Source organism: Engystomops pustulosus, chromosome 11 (assembly GCF_040894005.1).
Source record: "Engystomops pustulosus chromosome 11, aEngPut4.maternal, whole genome shotgun sequence".
Classification (NCBI taxonomy): Eukaryota; Metazoa; Chordata; class Amphibia; order Anura; family Leptodactylidae; genus Engystomops; species Engystomops pustulosus.
In genome coordinates, this window is record NC_092421.1 from 38,203,157 (window position 1) to 38,222,914 (window position 19,758).

The following is a 19,758-nucleotide window of genomic DNA, read 5'->3' on the forward strand; positions in this document are numbered from 1 at the left end:
TTGTCTGACCCATTCCGTATTTTTAACACGCCTTACAATGCTCTTACAATGGAACATCTTGCGGTTGTCTTACATGGGAATCCAGACATAGTTGGTATTAAGGTCGGTCAGCATTGTAAATTATCAGTATATAATGATCTATTACTATATATTTCCACCCCTCACATATCTATCCCTAACATATTAGCAGAATTTGAAACCTTTGGATCCCTAAGCAATTTCAAAATGAAGATGAGTAAATAATAATTTATTATAATAATGAATATTTCCATTTCTGAGACATCTTGGGCCTCCATTAGAGCTAATTTTACTTTTAAAGATGGTGGCAGTTCCATTAAATATCTGGGAGTTAACCTGACAGCAGACACTGAGGACCTGTACTCCTCTAATTATGATAAACTGATGAAATCTCTGGTTTTATACATTTTTCAAGCACTGCGGATACCGTTACCAAGATCTTTCTTCAGTAAGCTTAGAAGCCAGATCATTAGATTTGTTTGGAAAGGGCAACGACCCCGTATTCACTATTCTTTTTTGACATGCCACAAACTTAGAGGAGGAATTGGCCTGCCGAACTTGGAGTTGTACCATAAGGCAGTGATCAGTACTTGCATTTTGGACTTTCACCACAACTCTAGTACAAAGTTATGGGTACAAAAACTAGCTTCTATGTCACCGATCCCACCGTCTGTTCTTGTGTGTTTACCTTCTAATATTCGCCCTAAATTGCCGCAGGAGGGTATTTTCCTGAAGCATTGGACAGAGATGTGGGATCGCATACTATTGCGGTGGCCTTTATCCCCTCTTATGGGCCCTTTGACACCCATATCATTTACCCCACTCTCAATATATCTCTATGTAGGCTCTCTTCTCTATTCCCGACTGCCCCTACTATTATACGGATAAGAGACATTGTTACAGAACAGGGTCTACAACCACTGGCGACCTTATCTTCCTCTCAGGGTTGTATCCAACCCACTCCCCCTTCACTTACAATTTCCTGTGTTTACGCACTGTTCAGAGACAGAGGAGGGGACAATGGGGCAGATGGGACTTACCCGGCCCATTCGCGATCCAGCGGCGCATTCTCTGGGCTGGATTCGGGTCCGGCCGGGATTCATTAAGGTAGCTCCTCCGCCGTCCACCAGGTGGCGCTGCTGCGCTGAAAAGCATCGGAACGCACTGGAGTGAAGGTAAGTGCAAGTTCCGAATCCACCGGGTTTTCGTTCGGCCATGCCCCCGATTTCCGTTGCGTGCATGCCAGCACCGATGTGCCACAATCCGATCGCGTGCGCCAAAATCCCTGGGCAATTCAGGGGAAATCGGCTCAAATTGGAAATATTCGGGTAACACGTCGGAAAAACGCGAATCGGCCCTTAGTAAATGACCCCCATTGACTCTATATCGCCTCCGACTTACTTGGTTAAATGGGAAGAGGACCGTGGAGTATCCTTTTCTGAAGATGAGAGGATGAAAATTCCCACCATGACCCATCAATCCTCGATCTCTGGGAGGTGTGAGGAAAGGAATTTTAAGATACTTTCCAGGTGGTATAGATGCCCTACAGTGCTGCATAAAATCTACCCTGAGGTGGACGAATCATGTTGGCGATGCCTTTCCGACACAGGATCGCAATTGCATACCTGTTGGGAGTGGGGAGGTGATTTCCACTTCCCCAGAATTAGCTTTACTATTGTTATTTCCTTATTATGTTACAAAAGCTAAAAAGGGGCTTCTTAAACACTTTTGAGTGCAGCTCGTACAGTTATAGCACGCCATTGACGGTCTCCTTCTCCACCGTCCAGGGCAGAATTGGTAGATTATCTCAACCATATCGTGAGAATGGAGGAGCTCACGGCTCTAGATAACAATAAAATCACCACATTTCATAAGGTTTGGTCTCCTTGGTTCACATTCCAGACATCTGCAGCCATGACCTCTTGGCTCTCTTTAGGAGATATTTAATTGTCATTACTTAGTCCTTGTTACCCCCCTGAACTCCCTACTGTTATACCCTTTGTATTTGTCAATCCCCTCATTTTCAGTTGTTCTTTGATGTTATGGTTTACTCTTGCACTAGCCTAACAATTATTAAGATACACTTATAAAATGTGACACATTATTTCCTGTGAAATATTGAAATTTTGTTTTAATCTGCATTCTGTAAATTATTTCTGCGCAAGCATTGCGTGTGTTGTATATTTTCTATGCACAGTACTTTCAATAAAATGATTTACCCATAGTTAGAGTAGGACAGAGAAAGATTTATAACTACATTTACAGCAGTCACTGAAGGTTTACTAAATGGTAACAGCAGTCACCAAGTAATAGAAGTGTTACAGGTCTTTGCTTTAAAGAGAACCCGTCATGCAAAATAACCCCCCTAAACTAAATATATTTTCATAAACAACCATTAGAGAGCATTGCCTCTATCCCTTCATTGTCCCTCTACATGCCTGTAAACCTAAGCAATGAGGTCCTAAAGCTGTGAAATGTCCAATGAAGCATTAGCATATTCAAGCTGTTCACTCTATTCATGAGTGGGAGGCACAGCCACACCCCCAGTGCTTGACTGACAGCCTGAATAATGATGTGAGGCTGTATAATGATGTGCTTCCTAGTGCTGGTGGCCACGCCCCCTGCAGCCTGTGTGTGTATAGGAGAGATACAGCAGCTCCAGGCAGCCATGTTACAGCAGAACATGTCAGGTACATGTGTAGCTGATGTCTGTGTCTCTCACCTGTATATTAGGAGGATGCAGCATGCCGGCAGATGCAGCACACACACTAGCCATGCTTTACTATACATTACACACAGACATGAGAAGGGGGAGGAGATGGGAGGGGTAACAGGGGTGACATCACTGCCTCTGACCATGTGACCAGCCTCATTTACATGATAAAAAATAGATGATTTTACAATGAATAATGTATGAAATAACTAGATAAAGGCTGGGATGGGATCCTTGTGAGCTGCTCCAACAGGTAGTAGTGACAGGACTAGTGGCAGAGACCTGATGACAGGTGTCCTTTAAATGACTTCAGCTCTATGACTGTTGTGGGATTCTTGGCCATAACTTTGTCACCAAAGATTTTTCAGAGGTTTTCTATTGGGGTTAGATCAGGACTCTGCTCTGGCTATTTCACTGTTGCTTTGTGAAAGGGGGCATTGTCCTGCATAAAAAAAATGCTGGCTTATGGAGTGAAGAATGCAAGAAAGGAACCTTTTTGAAGAAAGTTCTGATAGACACTTGCATTGTAGCTGAATAAGTGGTCCAACTCCTGCTGGTGGAAACATTCCCCAAACCAAGACACTTCCTCCACAACCTTTCACTGATATATTTACACATGTTGGTTTCAGTCTTTCCTCAGTTTGTTGAAGAACGCACTGTTTTAAATTAGACCCAAATAAATTAAACATTTCTTTAAAATGAATTGTGAAACACGTCTCCTCTGTCCACACAGCATGATCCTCAGCAAAGGTAAGTCTAGCTTTTTGATTCGTTCTACTAGTAAGATGTCATGACACTGTGTGATGAGACAGATTCTTACCCTATTCAATGCTAAACTGGCAAGCAATTCTAGCTAAAGGGTTGAAATGATTACTAATGTAGATTCTCTGAATTATCTTGTACTCTCTTGCATTTGTCTTTTGAGAGCAATTAGCCTTCTTGGGGGACTTAAATGAGTTTGTGATGTTGTAAAGATGCCATATTCTAGAAATCACAGACATGGAATTACTATATTTTCTCACTTTGGCTGACAGTGTCACCCTTGTGCCTTCCAGGGGTCTCCATCTTCCTTGAAACGACCTAGGCCAAGGTCATGACAGACATAGCTCATACATAATCTGTAATGCAGGCAAATGATCAGGACAGGGAACATAGGATCTTGGCCACAACACGGTTAAATAATAGAAATGATGGAAAAAAGACTTTTGCTCAGGTAGCTTCCAGGAGAGAAATGTGCCTTGTGTAACAAGTGGCTAAGTATAATTGGTTGGGGAGAAATAGTTGGTCTCACATTGCCATTTAAAGGTTAACATTTTCTAAAATAATAGAAACATATATAAACCCATCAGATGTTCTGATTTTATTTCTTCCATGGCACATTATTACAGAGAGTTAAAGTAAACAACAATATTAATCGTGGCCCACATATCTAGTCTATACTTGTGGAGAAAATAAATCTGTTCTCCTCCACAGGAAAAATTCATTTTAAGCTTCTGGAGCAAAGAATTGAGTGCAGATCTCCAACCAATGAAGCTCGGCAGTCCCAACAGGAAACATCCAAATCAACAGGAAACAGACACTCTGGATATTATTCCATGTGCACTGGACAGCAATAAGTGAAAAATAGAATGTGAGGGACAATAAACTTGAGCATGAAAAGGAAGCTTATTTTCACAGAATAGGGTTTGTAAAGCAAAACAAAAACAATAAAATAATAAATAATAATAATTCATTTTTTCTTCACTATTGCAGTAATTTACATTTTTAAAGGGAAAACAAAACTATTGGAAGATTTTATGGGAATCTTGAACAGATATTTTACCTACATGTATACATTGCAAAATTCAGACTTAAAGGGTCTGGCTACTCTTTTACATAAAGTTTTCAGCCTTATTAATTAGCCCTGAATGTTCATTAAGTGATTCAGCAGTCCTGATGCTTACTTTAATGCTGCCTACAAACTCCCCATTGTTCTTTGTTTACATGTCTGAACACTGATGAATAGGAAGGGCAAAAGCAGGAGAGTTATGACTCATCCTGCTCTGTCCTGTTTCTGTCAGTGAGACAAACTGTGATAGAAAGAGGATTAGTAATAAACGGAATCACTTCTTTAACTAGATGCTGGCGGTTATTTTTATTCAAGTGGCACAGAAAACATAACGTGACTTTTGGTCACAGACAGCCTTTGTAAATCAGAGCCATGGGGGGATATTGCTGAACAGCTTTTCATCCATACCCCCCTCCTCTGTTTAACAAAGGCTGTCTGTGCCGAAACATCACCTTATGTTTGCCATGCCACATGAATATGCTTCTCAATTACTGCTGAGAGGATGTAGCAAATCCCTAATCTGGAAAATACCTGCCTGGACCCAGACTTTAAACCCAGATGTTGCAATGCTGTCAGGAAGGTGCGGGGTTAAAAGAATCAGTGTAAGAGGTGAGCAAAGAGAAGCCAATTGAAATTGTAATTGTACCTTACATCTTAGCCAGTTATCTCTAGGAAAGCTCATAGGACCAGGTAGGGAAGTCAACTGGTTGCAACAAAAATAGGGCTGTGGCATGCTGTCAGTGCCATCAGGCCTGGCATCTATCATGTTGGGTAGTGTAGGATATTGTGGGGAGAATTTATTAAAAGTTAATAAGCTGTTAATGATATATTTGCTCCAGTCTTAGCACCAAAATCTGCTTGGAAATGACAAATTTTCATATATTCATCAGATTTTGGCATGAGAAATTACAGACATGTGACTCTTGGGATGCAAAATCATGCACATCAGGTGTGATACATCTCCTAATGTGTCTTACAAAGGATCAAGAGGAGCCTCATTATCTTAGCCTGACCCCTTATATTGGAGACCTTACAAGCTTATTTGTTTCTTTATTAATTATTGAAATCTGTAAGTTTTTCTTTTTGCTCTAAAATGTGATGTGCGATTCAATCCAGTCTTTAATGACTAAAAAGGTTTTATTTTATGGATGAACAAAACAGGCTCTTCTTCACCAATCTCCTGTTAATGATGGTTTATCCAAGTTAAGATGCTCTTTAGCTGTTCTTCACACTATACTATATAAAAAATGCTCGAAGAACACATTAGGCTTTGAAAACAACAGCTAATAAATTAATATACCTGGCTAGGAACTAGAGCTGCTCTCAGAAGGTCTAATAAAAGGGAAAGAAGACTAAATACACTGGTAAATGACTTGGCAGCAGTCTATTAATTTGTGCCGGAGGGAGCTCATTCTACATTAAAGTATTCTGTCTACTATCATGAGGTCTGGATGGATGAGTTCACGGCATATGTAAATCAGAATAGGTTGTTTAGCTAAAGCACAACAATTACAAACTCCTTGTTGTTAACAGGACATCAACTAAAGTTACATGTGCCTTCATTTGTCAATAACATTTTTTTATAAATTATACCAGTTTTAGAAAAAATAACATGAATATATGTTTAGTATTTTCAGTTGTCATAATAACATGGGGCACATATACTTAGAGCACTACGTGCGCCCCCTGCGCTTCTCCAACAGAGTGCACCACTTTTTTTTAGGTGCACCTTTAACATGGAGCGTGCAACACAATTCTGTCTGACTCTGCATGTTAAATCTGGCGCACGGTCCGAATGAGCATCGGAATGCCCCTAATTTATGTTGCATGATGCCTAGTGCAGCAACACCCCAAAAGGGTCATGTGTGCAAGCAGTTTGCACCAAAAAGAACAAGCAAAGTCTGACAGAAAACTGGCGCAAGGCCCTTAGTAAATGTGCCCCATTGTTCTATTTTTAACCAATTCCATACTGATGTACAACTTTATATATCATGCAGCAGTAAGGGCTGTATGCTTAGCCCTCTCTACATATGGTGTGTGTCAGATATATTATACAGCTAAAACCTTATGGGAACTTCAGTGACAGTTAGCCTGTTAGATGGGATGTTACATCCAGGCAATAGGCAGACCAAGGGCCAGATGTATCACTTGTTTTTTCTGCACCTTTTCTTATTGCCACATTGTTTTTGCACCAGTTTTGCAGACACCAAACTAGCTGTGCAGGAAAAATAACCATGTTTCCTCATTTATCCTACCAATCCAGATCTTTTTCTGATCTTAATAATCATTCATAATAATCATAGCATTTCAGAGCAGGACATTAGAGCAGTGAGTGGGAGCTGCAATAGTACAGAGAAGTGCTCCTTGTAGCAGGATGACCACACTGGTGTCCGAGGAGGAGGATGGCCACAATTACAGGGGGGAAGCAGGAGGAGCCACTGCTGAGGAGATCACTGGGTGCAGGGTGTCACACACCCGGGCTCTGCTGTGAGAGTAATCTTCATGCTGGGGTGTGGGAGAGAAACAGATAGGAGCTTGTAGGAGGATCACAAGTAATTGCCCATATCTAACATTGCGCCTAAAGTAAAGTGATAAATAAGAGGTGGGGGTGCCTGGCCTCTAATCACTTGTGCCTGGCAGCCGTCCTTTTCTAGCTGGTGAGGTGGCTGGCATATGTGAACCGTGGATGCGCTGGCTATGCACATTCACATTTTCCTGGTTCCCAGGTGCCTGCCCAGCCACCGCTGCTGACAAGCGTCAGTGGCCATATCTTATGTCAATACAGGGCCGTTGCAAGGGGGCAGGTAAGCCCTTTTTACAGTATATTATGGGTATGTAGAAAAACAATAAATTGAGGATATTTTTCTTTGTGTTAGGGATTGATTAAACTAAACTTAGTGAGGTGGGAGTACCCTTTGAAGTTGGTCTGCAGCGTTTTAGGCTACTTGGATATGGATATGGGCAAAATCAGCTGTAAAAATCAGTCTTTAATCTTTTTTTAATGGATCCTCAGAAAATATAGTTTATGAGTTATCCGTGAAAAAACGTTAAGACTAGGACATGCTCTACCTTTAACAACCAAGTGTTGATGCCCAAAGAGTATATTGCCAACCAATTAAATCATTGTCTACCTATTGATATTTCAGACACTGCACATATGACAATGGCACAGTGTCTGTTGTCCTGTAGGAGAGCTTTTTAGCTATGTTCTGTAATGTCCTGTTCCCACATCTATAGTGAATGTTAGATTCTTCAAAAGAAGTGTCATCTTTCATTGTTACCCTGATCAGTTAAGTGTACATAACATAAAGTGTCATACTACTATGAGGTTTAGTAACAAGTGTGAAGACTGCAGGATTTTTATACATAGATAACAGTATACAAAACTGAAATAAAAATCAAAAAACATTTTTAAAAATGTAAATTATAAGAGCATGATTTAAACTTTTAATCTAGCTAAACTCCTCCCTCTTCCGATAACTACAATACATATGGAACATTCATTCTTACCTCATTAACATATACCCAGTGGCTGTCCTTGGAAGCAAGATTTGTTTCCACGGCCTAAAATATAATAAAAAAAGAACGCATTAATTATAAAAATTTGCTTAAAATTTTCATCAAGCCTCCAAAATTTTGCTGTGTTAACATCTTAAAATGTGATCCCATTTCACTACATCTAAAAGGAGAAATGGAGACTTGTGACTGTTTCTTTCGTCACTCCGTGTTACTTGTAGTGGTTTGAATGGTTACTGTTGTTTCTTTGCACACTGAGATAATTAATTTTTACCATTGCAGCCGCGGCTGTGCAGCACAATTAAACAGTGGGCTAGAAATCACAGCACATTGTCTTGGATACATATTTATTTTATGATGTCAATCACATTTCCCAATCTAGCATATACACCAGGTTTGCCTGTCTTTTGACACCCACATCTGTACTTTAAATACAATACACTGTACAGAACACTCAATATTGTCCCTGCTTGACAAGCCTGTCACATAGGTGCACCACAACTGCTTTATTGCCTTATAAGGACATTTACTTTTTAGTAAAAGATAAAAAAAAATTATGATACATGTGTAATCTCAATTTTGTAGCCTCAAACTTCATAAATTAGAAAATGAAAATGATTTCAGACAAAATATAGATATCTCTTTTTTCTATTTGGTTATAATGAAGAGTAAAATGTGAGCTATGGTACATTAACAATTTATAACACGTACAGATTGGTTCATTGTATTAATCTGATATATTACTGGCTTTGTTAATACAGTATAATACTGTACACTGCCATGAAAATTACAGATGGGTCATTTTCTTTAAATAGACATGCATATCATAGAAACTTGTAGCATTTTCACTGGAGCTCACTTCTGGGATTTACTGTTATACCATGAAGAGGGCTCCCCAATCCATTTACCACTTAGCTATATTGCAAATGTAAATGAGGGAAAATATGACTCTCTATGCACTTTACTACATATTAAACACACCCCTACACCACATCCCTTTTTTGTGGGTAGGTCTAGCTATCTGAATACAGCTGTAGATAATGAGCCCTATTTTAAAGGAGTATTCTCAAGTGTGCATTTATTTTAATTCACCCAGCATAAAATTACATTTCTTCTTCTCCATATAAATAAAAGAATGTTCATGTATAAAGAATAAATATAAAATTTCTGATAAATGTAGCCATGTTGTCCCTTGTTTTTGCATATGTAATGTCTAGGAGCTACTGCATGTCACACAGCCATTCTGTGGTAATGACTGCTGATTCCAGGTGCTCTGGCTGGCCTCAATAGAACATGTGTGGCCACCACTTCTTGTGTGGGGTTGGTTATATCCAAAGACTTCTATCTCATTTCCAAGGGGCAACATGGCTACGTTTTTGGGAACTTATCTTTACACAATGTTTTGTAATAATATCCATTTGAAGAAATATATGCATATGGAGGTTGAATTAAATTAAATGGGAATACCCAGATGGGAACACCCCTTTACGTTTATTTAGATTAAAATCAATTAATCATTTTTTAATTTAAATTGTCTTTACTAATAGATATAGAATAAACATAGATATAGAATTAAGAATATAATAACGTCTTCTGTAACTACTACAATTCTTAGAACTAAAGGTGTGTCCACTTTCAATAAATAATTTTTATTGCTTGTGTAATGAAAAGTTATAAAAAAATTCTAATATACTTTGTTTATCAATTTCCTCACTGTTTTCTAGATCTCTGCTTGCAGTCGTGTTATAGAAAGTTTCAATGTTTACTTCCAGTGGATAGAAAGCTGTCCATGGTCTTGTGATAGACATGCAGGGGCAGAAGCTGTTAGTATCACACGGCTCTGATTACTCTCTGTGATAATAACGGTTTGTGCACCTGTGTGACATCCCATGACCATGGACAGATTTCAATCTACTTAAAGTAAACATAGAAGCCTCCTATAGCAGGAGAGCAAGCAGAGATCTAGAAAACCATAAGCAATTGATATAGAAAGTATATTGGAAAATTGCAAAACGTTTCATTATACAAACAATAACAATTATTTTCTGAAAGTGGTCAACCCCTTTAGGCATTTGCAAAATAATCAAAGGAGAAAATCAAAAAAGTTCTCTCCAATTTCACCCACACCCTGCTTGGAATGAGTGAGAAAAAATAAATAAATAAACAAGATTTTAAATCTATTGCCAATTATTACTTCTCTCTACTGGAGCCTCCACAACTTCTGACAAAATGTAAATTTACGTAACCAGAAACAATCCCTTTATTATTATATTATTCCGTGCACTATTCATATTGAAAGATAATGATCTAGCTAAAACTAATGTTCCCATATTCAATTATCATCTACATCCATTGTTAAAGGAATGTTCTGTATTTTATTCCATTATGGTCCCAGTTTAGAACAAGTCCATACAAGGTCAAGGAATTAGCCAAAAGCAGAATATAGAATATATCTACACTCACAAGGAGAGGGTAACCTCTGCCCCGCACCCCCACATCCACCCCACCGTGTGTTTGTGCAATTAGTGAAAAATTAATTACATACAGGAATATATCGAAATTCACAAGAATACACTGGTCTTAATCAAATTACCATCCACCCCCATTTCTACACACACCCCTATGACACATCCGTTATTTGAAGAGGTCTATTCGCTTATTAAACACCCGTATTTTAGTCATATGCAGTACTCCAAATTTGTAAATACCTCAAATCACAGACATGCTCACTTATTTCTTCCAATTATTCACTGCTACTTTTAAGTTTACTCTTGTGAAAAAGTCGATAAACCCATTCTATCCCTTTTTTCCCCTAATATGTAACCTCAATATTTCCGGTAAAAACTAAAATGGTTAAATATGGTTGTAAACACAAGTGCTTCCTTATGGCACATCGATTTTTGTAAGGGTTGTCTTGTAACCTGAATATAGCTGAAAACATGGAGCGCTGTTTTAAGTTAATGTAGTTTGATCAAACAGTTTATTCATTTTAAGCATCTTTGTCATTCACTAAAAGGAATTAGCTTTAATTGGTAAACAAAATGCATATTTCATCATCAACATATTAAATGGCTAGTATGACAATTTTACTGGGTCGATAAGTGTTCTTTGTGCTGGATGAGAATCAAGGTACAGAACGTATATCATGCAAAAGTGAGTCAAAAGACAGGTCAGTGCACAATGCTTTGTAAACATAAGGATACTTGGGCTCAGTACCGCCTGAAGGCACATTCCTGTGCAAATAGCAAACAATATAAAAAGAACAAGATGGTTGGATATACACAAAGACTTTGAAAGCTATTTTTATCTGGAATGCTGGAGGCTGTTTGCAAATGATCTGCTTTCTCTAGAGAACACATTTTTAATTCAAGTATTAAAACAAAAACCTTGCTTTATTTAAAGGACATCTACCATCAGTTTGACTGATGGTAGATGTCCAGCATTACATGCTTGTTTCTTTATACACTAATTGGAATTGTTTTTAGCATATAAAGGGCAGACATTTTTACATATTTTTTAAAAGTAGTTTATTCCCTTGGCATTGGCGAGTTTTAAATTGTTATGCCCCTTAATTTATTAATCTTACCTCCTGCTCCCAGCCAAGGAGCTTGTGGGGTGACGTCAGAGCCGGGACGTGGGGAGAGCAGGATGTGTGCTCTCTCCTAGCTCCTCGTCCGGGAGGAGGATATACTGGTACAGTGGGAGGCATGCATTAATTAAAACCTGGTGATGCCGAGTGGCACTCAGGTGACGTCAGCCTGAGTGCCTCCAGCTCATTTACATATTTCTTAAAAGTACTTTTTGTAGCAAATATGACCTCTCTCTATGAACTAAAAGTGCAATACATTTCCAATTAATGCAAAAAGAAACAAGCTTGTCAGTCAAACTGATGGTAGGTTTCCTTTACAATCTGCTTTGTGTATGATTACTATATTTCTTTAGAACAATAATAATAAATATTATATTTATAACCCATACAATATCTGCTAAAAACAGGTCACAACAAGTGATAGAACGAAGAAATTGTTGTTAATTGTTTTATAAAAGTTTAATCATTGTATCTATTGATCAATACATCAAAGCATTACAAATAGTGGGCAGATGTTACAGTCTCATGCAAACGGGCTATTATAGCGCTAATTTAGACATACTGTAAAAAAAAGTTATGTATTTGCATCTTTTTCTGGCCTTATATACTATGATACTGTGAGTTATCATGCGCTGCAAGCCTTATACTGTATATGTTTTATTTGTTATCTGATTTTATAGAGATTCACACAAATGGTTTTTTCATATATTTTTTTCTCTACATGAAGAGAATCTTTGCTTTTTAACACCTCTTGTCCTGATTTTTTTTTTCTGCCATGATGCATACTTATAGAAAAGTGCTGTGTGATAAGGAGCTTCAGATAGAATGTAAAGACTTCATAGGGTTGGCTACTTCATCTTTTTTAACTAAATGGTTAAGAACAGTAATTCATCTCTTCCACCCCCCTCCTCCATTAAAGATCCTGTTCTGGTTTGGCATTTATAGGGTATCATTTATTTTCAGTTTAGTTAAAATTTGTACCTTTGAAAAAAAAATTGCAGAACCCATGCCACACTTTTTGCAAGGGAGTGTATTGTTTTTTTGTTGCAAAAATTTAAGACATTTGCATTATGGTAATAAATCAGGAGCAACACAGAAAAACTGAGACGTGGGGGGTGTTTTAGGCTACATACATGCGAACTTAGCCTAACGTGTGCTAGCCTGGCTGTAACCTTGGCAAGCACGCATGTGTTTGGGTGTGCAGCGCTGCATGTGTGTTCTTATGACCAGTGATAGAGCAGGCTCTATCTTTGTGCTTATCATACCACGGATGGCAGCTATTGCCATCTATGGTGACATAAATATGGCCACAAACTTGCAGTTGTATATTCGTCCCCCTAAATAGCAGTGTGAAATGGGGCCTTAAGAGTAAAAAAAAAAAGGCAGATCTACCAATGCACCAGAAAAAGTTGAAAAGGAGAAAAAGGATGCAATAAATACTCCCATAGTATTAATATTAACAAACAAACATTTATTTTATTTCATTTGTTGCATTATAATCGGTAGTCCATTAAGAGCTTGGGTTTTACATTTTATTGTAATCTGTGCACTAGTGACTGCTCATTAATAATTTTTTAACTTATATTCTTATTATATTATTCTTATTGGCCAATTGCATAGAGACAAGGAGGGCTAGATGCAGACTATCAATGGGCCTTAATAACAAAAAGGAAGGAAATTACAAGGAATGTGGACAATTTCTCTTACTAACATCTAGGCTATCTGTCTGTGAAATATGCCACTCTCCTCATCAAGTTCAGAGTGTTTCATTGCTTTCATGATGCTATAATACTCTGAATATAATGAGATAAGAGAAGTTATCCACATTCTTCATATTTCCATCCTTCATCCTATTTGCCAGGCCCTGTGTTAAACCAGAGCAACTGCTCAGCAGTTCATCATTTGGATATGTGCACAGAACAGATAACAAACAAACTGAGAGACAGTCAGACAGACACAATCGTAGTCAGACAAATTCGGTCAAATGATCATGATGCTAGCGAAGTACAAAAACATAAGGCAAATAATTGTCAAATTACACAACATGGGTCAGCATACACAGCCATCAGCAAAGCAGAGAAAGCACTTTATCAGTGGTACTGACTGGAGTCAGAAGTGGGTATATAAAGAGTTCCTGGATGCTGCCCTGGCGTCCACCACCCAATTCCAAGATGTAAGAAAGCTTTCTAAGTAAAAATCTGGGTGTTAAATTTTCATCAAAAGTACTTTAGAGCTGTTAATTGTCATAACCCTATAACAAGAATTTCTGTCCTGTCAAAATGGCTATTCACTTGTGCAAGTGCATACTTGTTAAATGGTTTGTTGTTCACCATTTAGCACAATGCTTATCAATTTATCTGCTGACTGTTTTCATATTCTACTACATAGCTGATGAAAGTACAGTAAATGTCTATAAAAGTTTACTTGGATTCTTGCCCTTGTTAGGCATGGGAACATATTCTTGCTATCACAGCTATTGTAGCTTGCCATTTGTCTCATAACACTCTGCATAGATTATGTTAAGAACTACCTTGGAATCAAGACATGGCAAGGAACCCATGAGTTTTGTGCCAAATTATTCAACACAGTTCCTCTCCCTCTAAGTGCAAGATGCAATAAAAACACTTATTCCAAGTGTAACAGGCGCAGATGAAGAAGCCTCTAATGTGGTCTAAAATCCACATAACTATAATATTGAGCAATGGGGCTTGGAAGATATATTAGAAGTCACTAATGGTGTAGGATGCAACAATGGTGTAGGGTACAACAAGTGGAAACTTCCAATTTTAAACTTAATTATTAATTGAGAAAGAGGAGGACAAATCACTTTAGGAATGTAGTTCACCCCTATTCATAAAGCTTAATGAAGAAGGAAAAAAAGGTTTTATATATATATATATATATATATATATATATATATATATATATATATATATATATATATATATATATCCAATTAAAAATAGACACTTGACAACACCTGGATCATCATGTACAATTTGTGCTGCAAACAAAAGGTAGGAGTTGGGATTGTCTGCTATTTATAGTGGATCTTCAGCTTGGTAATTGGTCACTTAACATCACCACAATCTTTGTAGTACACTCTATCCATCAAAAATAACACCAATGACTATTTGTTGAAAACAGTTTTCAAAAATTTTTGGGTTGTTATATATATTTCCAATTGCACTGTAATCTAAGCAGCTTCTCATGTGCTCCTACAAAAGGGAAAGCTTAACGGACAATAGTGATTCTTATTTATGTTATCCTCCATTAAAATAAATGAAATGACGGGCTTGCAAGTAACTGAAATTAATAACTTGTTTAGGACACTCATTTTCTAACGGAGAATGAAACATTTTCACATACTGCTGGAGTAGATATGTAGAGGAATTAGGAGCATAATAATAATCTTTATTAAGGGGGACCCAAAGAATTAAGGGGAAGTGTTATTAGGAGAACAGACAAAAAGCTGTAAAATAAGAGCCTACACAAAAAATGCCACAAATGTGTTTTTCTGTCAATTTTTACTGCAGTTGGAATTTTTTTTTAATACGTTGCATTGAATATTAAATGGCACCACTAAAAAGTACATTTTGTCCCACAGATGACCCATTTATATATACGTGAGACTATATACATAAGTTTTTGCTTTTGGAGTGAAGGGAGTAAAAAAGAGAAATGCAAAAACAAAAAAGTCCTGAGTCCTGTAAGGGTTAAACGACTACTAAGTATGGAACTGGCTCAGTCCATGAACCTGCTCTGTACATCTTTAACAGACAAATACATCACATTTTGTAAAGGTATTAATTTATTAAATGATCAGGTGTTAACTCCCACACATACTTTTAGAGAGGATATAACTTCCAAAAATTTAGACACTAAATAACTAGATTAAACAGACAAAATTGATCCCTTATATCAAATAGTTTACATATTATTTATAAAGCCATTTTGAAAAATTTTCAGACTATTAACCGAAGCGTCTGGATATTTCTTTAAATTAATATTATTCAAAAATAGTTTCTGAGTCTATGGTTTCATGGTTTTATTTTTAGTAAGCCTTTGCTCAGTAGGAATACTGTTTATCCAGCACAAATGTGATATTTTCATAAGAAACTTAATAAAACTAGACCATTTCTTTCTGTAGAGTAAACAGTTCAGGAAGATAGCTGAAAATCCTGAGAAAGTCAAGTACAAGTTAATTTCTTCAAACAATCTGACCTCAGGTTGAATACAACTGCAACAAAAAGACAAAGGTTTCATAAAAACTTTGGTTCAGAAACTTGCTCTTGAAGCCAATTCCAAGGTGTTGGTTACAAACAAATGAAGAACATAAACCCAATACACAATGCAAAAATAAAATGTTTCAATATTGTTTAACCTTCATCATTATCATAAACCAATCTACACCTTTCATATTTCTGTACATTTGTTTTCAAATTTTTTTGAACTTTAGGTAACGACATGCATTAAAGTTTTGTTGATTATATTTTTTTAGCCTTTAGAAGTCAATGACAGTTGGCTCTGTGAAGTGGTCATATGATAATTGGGCTTTTAATTGAAATTCCCATAAATCCCTCTAACTGAAGCCATCATTTGATAAATTGTTTAGATATCACTAGGGTTGTATGTTAGAGGATATACACACTGATATGGGAGTGGTAAATAAATTACTCCTTTCATTTAAAGAAATGACAAGAGAATAAAAATATTCAAACAATTATAGATAAAACATTTTGATGTTGAGAATAAAGCACAGTTATATTAACATTTGGTCATCTCCCAAAAGATGTTTATGTTTGATACCCAAAAGATGTTTTTCTGCTCTCATAGACATATATTGTAAATTATGTGGTCCACAGCAAATAACATAAAAGTGTATCTTTTAAATAGGTATTCTTTAGTTTTGACAATGTTAATCCCACGCTAAGTATTTCACCTCCCTCGAGAAAGCATCAAAGAGAAGGATTTTTTTTCATGATAACAAACAAGCTAATTATATCAATTTTCCTTACATTCGCTCTGAGGTAACAACCTTAATAATTTATTACTTGAAGAGCTATTGAACAGATGGCTTATCATTTGAACAAAAATGGCACCCAAGCAAAAATCTAAGTTTGTTCTGAGGGCATAAAAGACACGGCTCACTGAGAAGTTTGGAACAGAATTACAACAGCACAAATAAAAAAAATATTTAAATTAGATCCTCACATTTAATTAGTTTCATGTATCCAAAACGCCACTTTTCAATTTTTTTTCTTTGTGCCATATATATATATTTGAGTCCTATCAAATGCTCTTTATTAGCTGATCATCAGTCTAACCCCCACTATATAAGCAGTTTGCAGGTATCACAATACAAAGGGGAAAAAGACATTATAAAATGCCCAGTGAATTGAAAAAAACAAAGCTCTATCTAAGGCTCTGCTGACATCTCCATTATGTCTTCAGCTATTGCTTTCAGTGCAAGTCTTTCCATTATACCTTACCTCTGTATCGTCACTGGAAATACCTACATGTCCAACCAGTCTTGGATCCTGGTCCAGTCTTCTGTATCCGACCACTCTTGGTTTGGGCAGATACAAACTGAAGGATACAACTAAAGACCTAAAAGAGCATTGAACTGGGTGTAACAATCATCAAATCTAAATTACCTGCATGTGCTCCATTTCCTCTATTACATGTTTATTTGTTAATATCTTTGACAACTAAAATCACTTTTTAAAGACTGGTGAGTGTGTTCTTTGCTTTATTCTATTTGGAATTATGTAATATGTGTTCACTTCTTTTTCAGAACAGAGCACCACTGATTGTCAAGAAATTGCACGGCGTAAAATGATATTCCAAACAGAGTACAATTATCATTAGTCGCCCTGTGGTGGACGTATTGAGAGATATTTCAGAAGTGAGTTGGCTCTATTAGTATTTTTTGTATAAAAATAAATTTTACCATGTATGGCTTTTTTCAAAAGGTTTCTAGGAAAAAGACATTTGTCTTCTTTCCAAATAAATAATAATTAAAAAAAATAACATAGCCGCAACAGTTTCTGTTTTTCAGAATGGGAAAAAGGTACTTTCCTAGATGGTCATAACACATTACAATTTAGTAAAACCAAAGCATGTGAGCACATTTACTTCATCCCAGATATCAAGCATGGTGGTGGACTAGCGATGATTTAGACTTGTTATGCAGCCATAAGGCCTTGTCTTCTTCAGTCAGAGTCAACCATTGACTTCTCTGTATTTTAGAGTCTACGATGCCATCTATTCAAGAGCAAAATCTTTTTTGAAACTAGATCCCACAAAGGGACAATGATCCCAACAACGGCAGTAAATCTATAACTGAATGCCTTATAAAGGAAATAATTAAGGTATTCTTTGAAGACCTCAACCCAGTTTTAAAGCCTAAAGAAACTTGTGCTTAAAAAAATGCCCAAAATTCTCAGGCAGTGGTTAATAAAAGTCTAATTATAAATTTCACTGAGGCATACCTTAAGAGGCCCCTCATCTATCTCAAAATTGAGGGTATATACTAATATTACTGCTTACATTAGAGGATTACATTGACAGTCCAGGGGATTTAGGAAGTATGGCATGGCAAGATACCTCTAATGGTGGCTTCTCTACTCTGAAAATAATATGCCTGGGTGTTGTAATTCAACATACCTCAACTTTTTTCCCCTGATGTCATCTATTAGGAGCGAGTCAATGGACTATCCCATTCATATGTACTTTGCCGATCCTGATGAAATTTAGGTTTGATTTGTTTAGGGGCCTGGACAAAAGTAAACTGCAGATCTTGATTTACGTCACATTAACCAAAATAAAGTTCCAAGATTTGATCATTTATTTTGTATTATACATATCTAATGAAATACAACAATCTTTACAAAAAAGATACAGTCAGCTCAAATGCAGTTTCTATTTTTTACCCCAACGATTGCATTTGTTTATAGAGATTTAACAGTACATTATCTGATTTCAATATCCAGCACTTATTCCACACAATTAGGTTACTGTCTGTATCTAAATAGGGAAATATTTCAATTAACGCAGAAAGATCAAGTGGTAGCTTTATTAAATGGGTCTTTCCTTTAATAGTATTTCATGGCACACCAATAGCATGCTTATACGCAAAAGCTTATACTTATACGCAAAAGCTCATTACTAGTTCTCAATAATGAGAAATAAAGGTAACTGCAATTAAGGTGATTACATGCCTATGTAGGGTGAGGACATGCCTAGGGGGACTACAGCACTCCAAAAATGTGATCAACTTTGCATTTACAGTTTTGTAAAGAAACACTTCCAATCAACACTTTCCTTGTATTTCAGAAAATTCCATAGAAAACAGTAGTTTTACCAGCTAAGTTTAATTGCACTCCATTATGTTCCTCACAGGCCTTCTACATAATCTAGACGATGGAGGGCATTTGACACCACTTCTTGAGGATGTGTATTAAACTTTTGTGTTTATTCTTGAATAAAAAATGTGCTCTTATTCTACCTTTACAATTCAGTACAATTAGTAATAGATTGAGCAATTCTTTAGCAAAGCACCAGCACACAAAATTAAGTGAGGTACTGAAAGACGATCAAACAGTATTTGATACTTTAGCTAAAGTAGGAACATGGTTACTAGATATGGTGAATATCTATTCTAATGGAAATCTAACACTAAATATACCTTAATATGTAGATTCCTAATGGTTGATTCCTCCTGCCAGTCTCAGTCCAAAACTATCTTTGTCTAATCGATATAAATAACCAAACTTGTTAAAATCTGTATCTTAGTTACATGGAATAGGCTACTTGGGCATGTACCAGTGTGTCTGGGTTGTGGAAGCAAAGGCTACTTAATGCCCCAGTAGCCTCTGCTGTGCTGCCTCCTTGTGCGTTTCTAGTTGCACCTTCTATGGAGCTCTGCACATTCGCAGAACTACTACATTTCTACTATCATCTGCGCTTTTGAAGCAAGTTTAGTTAAAAATTTACGTTCTTGGATTTCTATTGTCATGATTTTTAAACATTTTTCCATGTCACTATCATTATTAAATAAATATTTATCTACATTTTTTATTCTGTTCACCA

The 19,758-nt window shown here is 36.8% G+C and overlaps 1 protein-coding gene across 7 annotated transcripts in view; it reads right to left on the reverse strand.

The window, feature by feature from the left end:
- GRID1 (glutamate ionotropic receptor delta type subunit 1) overlaps positions 1–19,758 on the reverse strand; it is a 1,020,611-nt gene that overhangs the window by 206,357 nt on the left and 794,496 nt on the right. For all 7 annotated transcript variants that reach the window (XM_072131335.1, XM_072131336.1, XM_072131338.1 and 4 more), the window contains one exon: positions 8,070–8,123. In XM_072131335.1, coding sequence (XP_071987436.1) covers positions 8,070–8,123 — 54 coding nt within the window. The remainder of the gene's footprint in view (positions 1–8,069; positions 8,124–19,758) is intronic.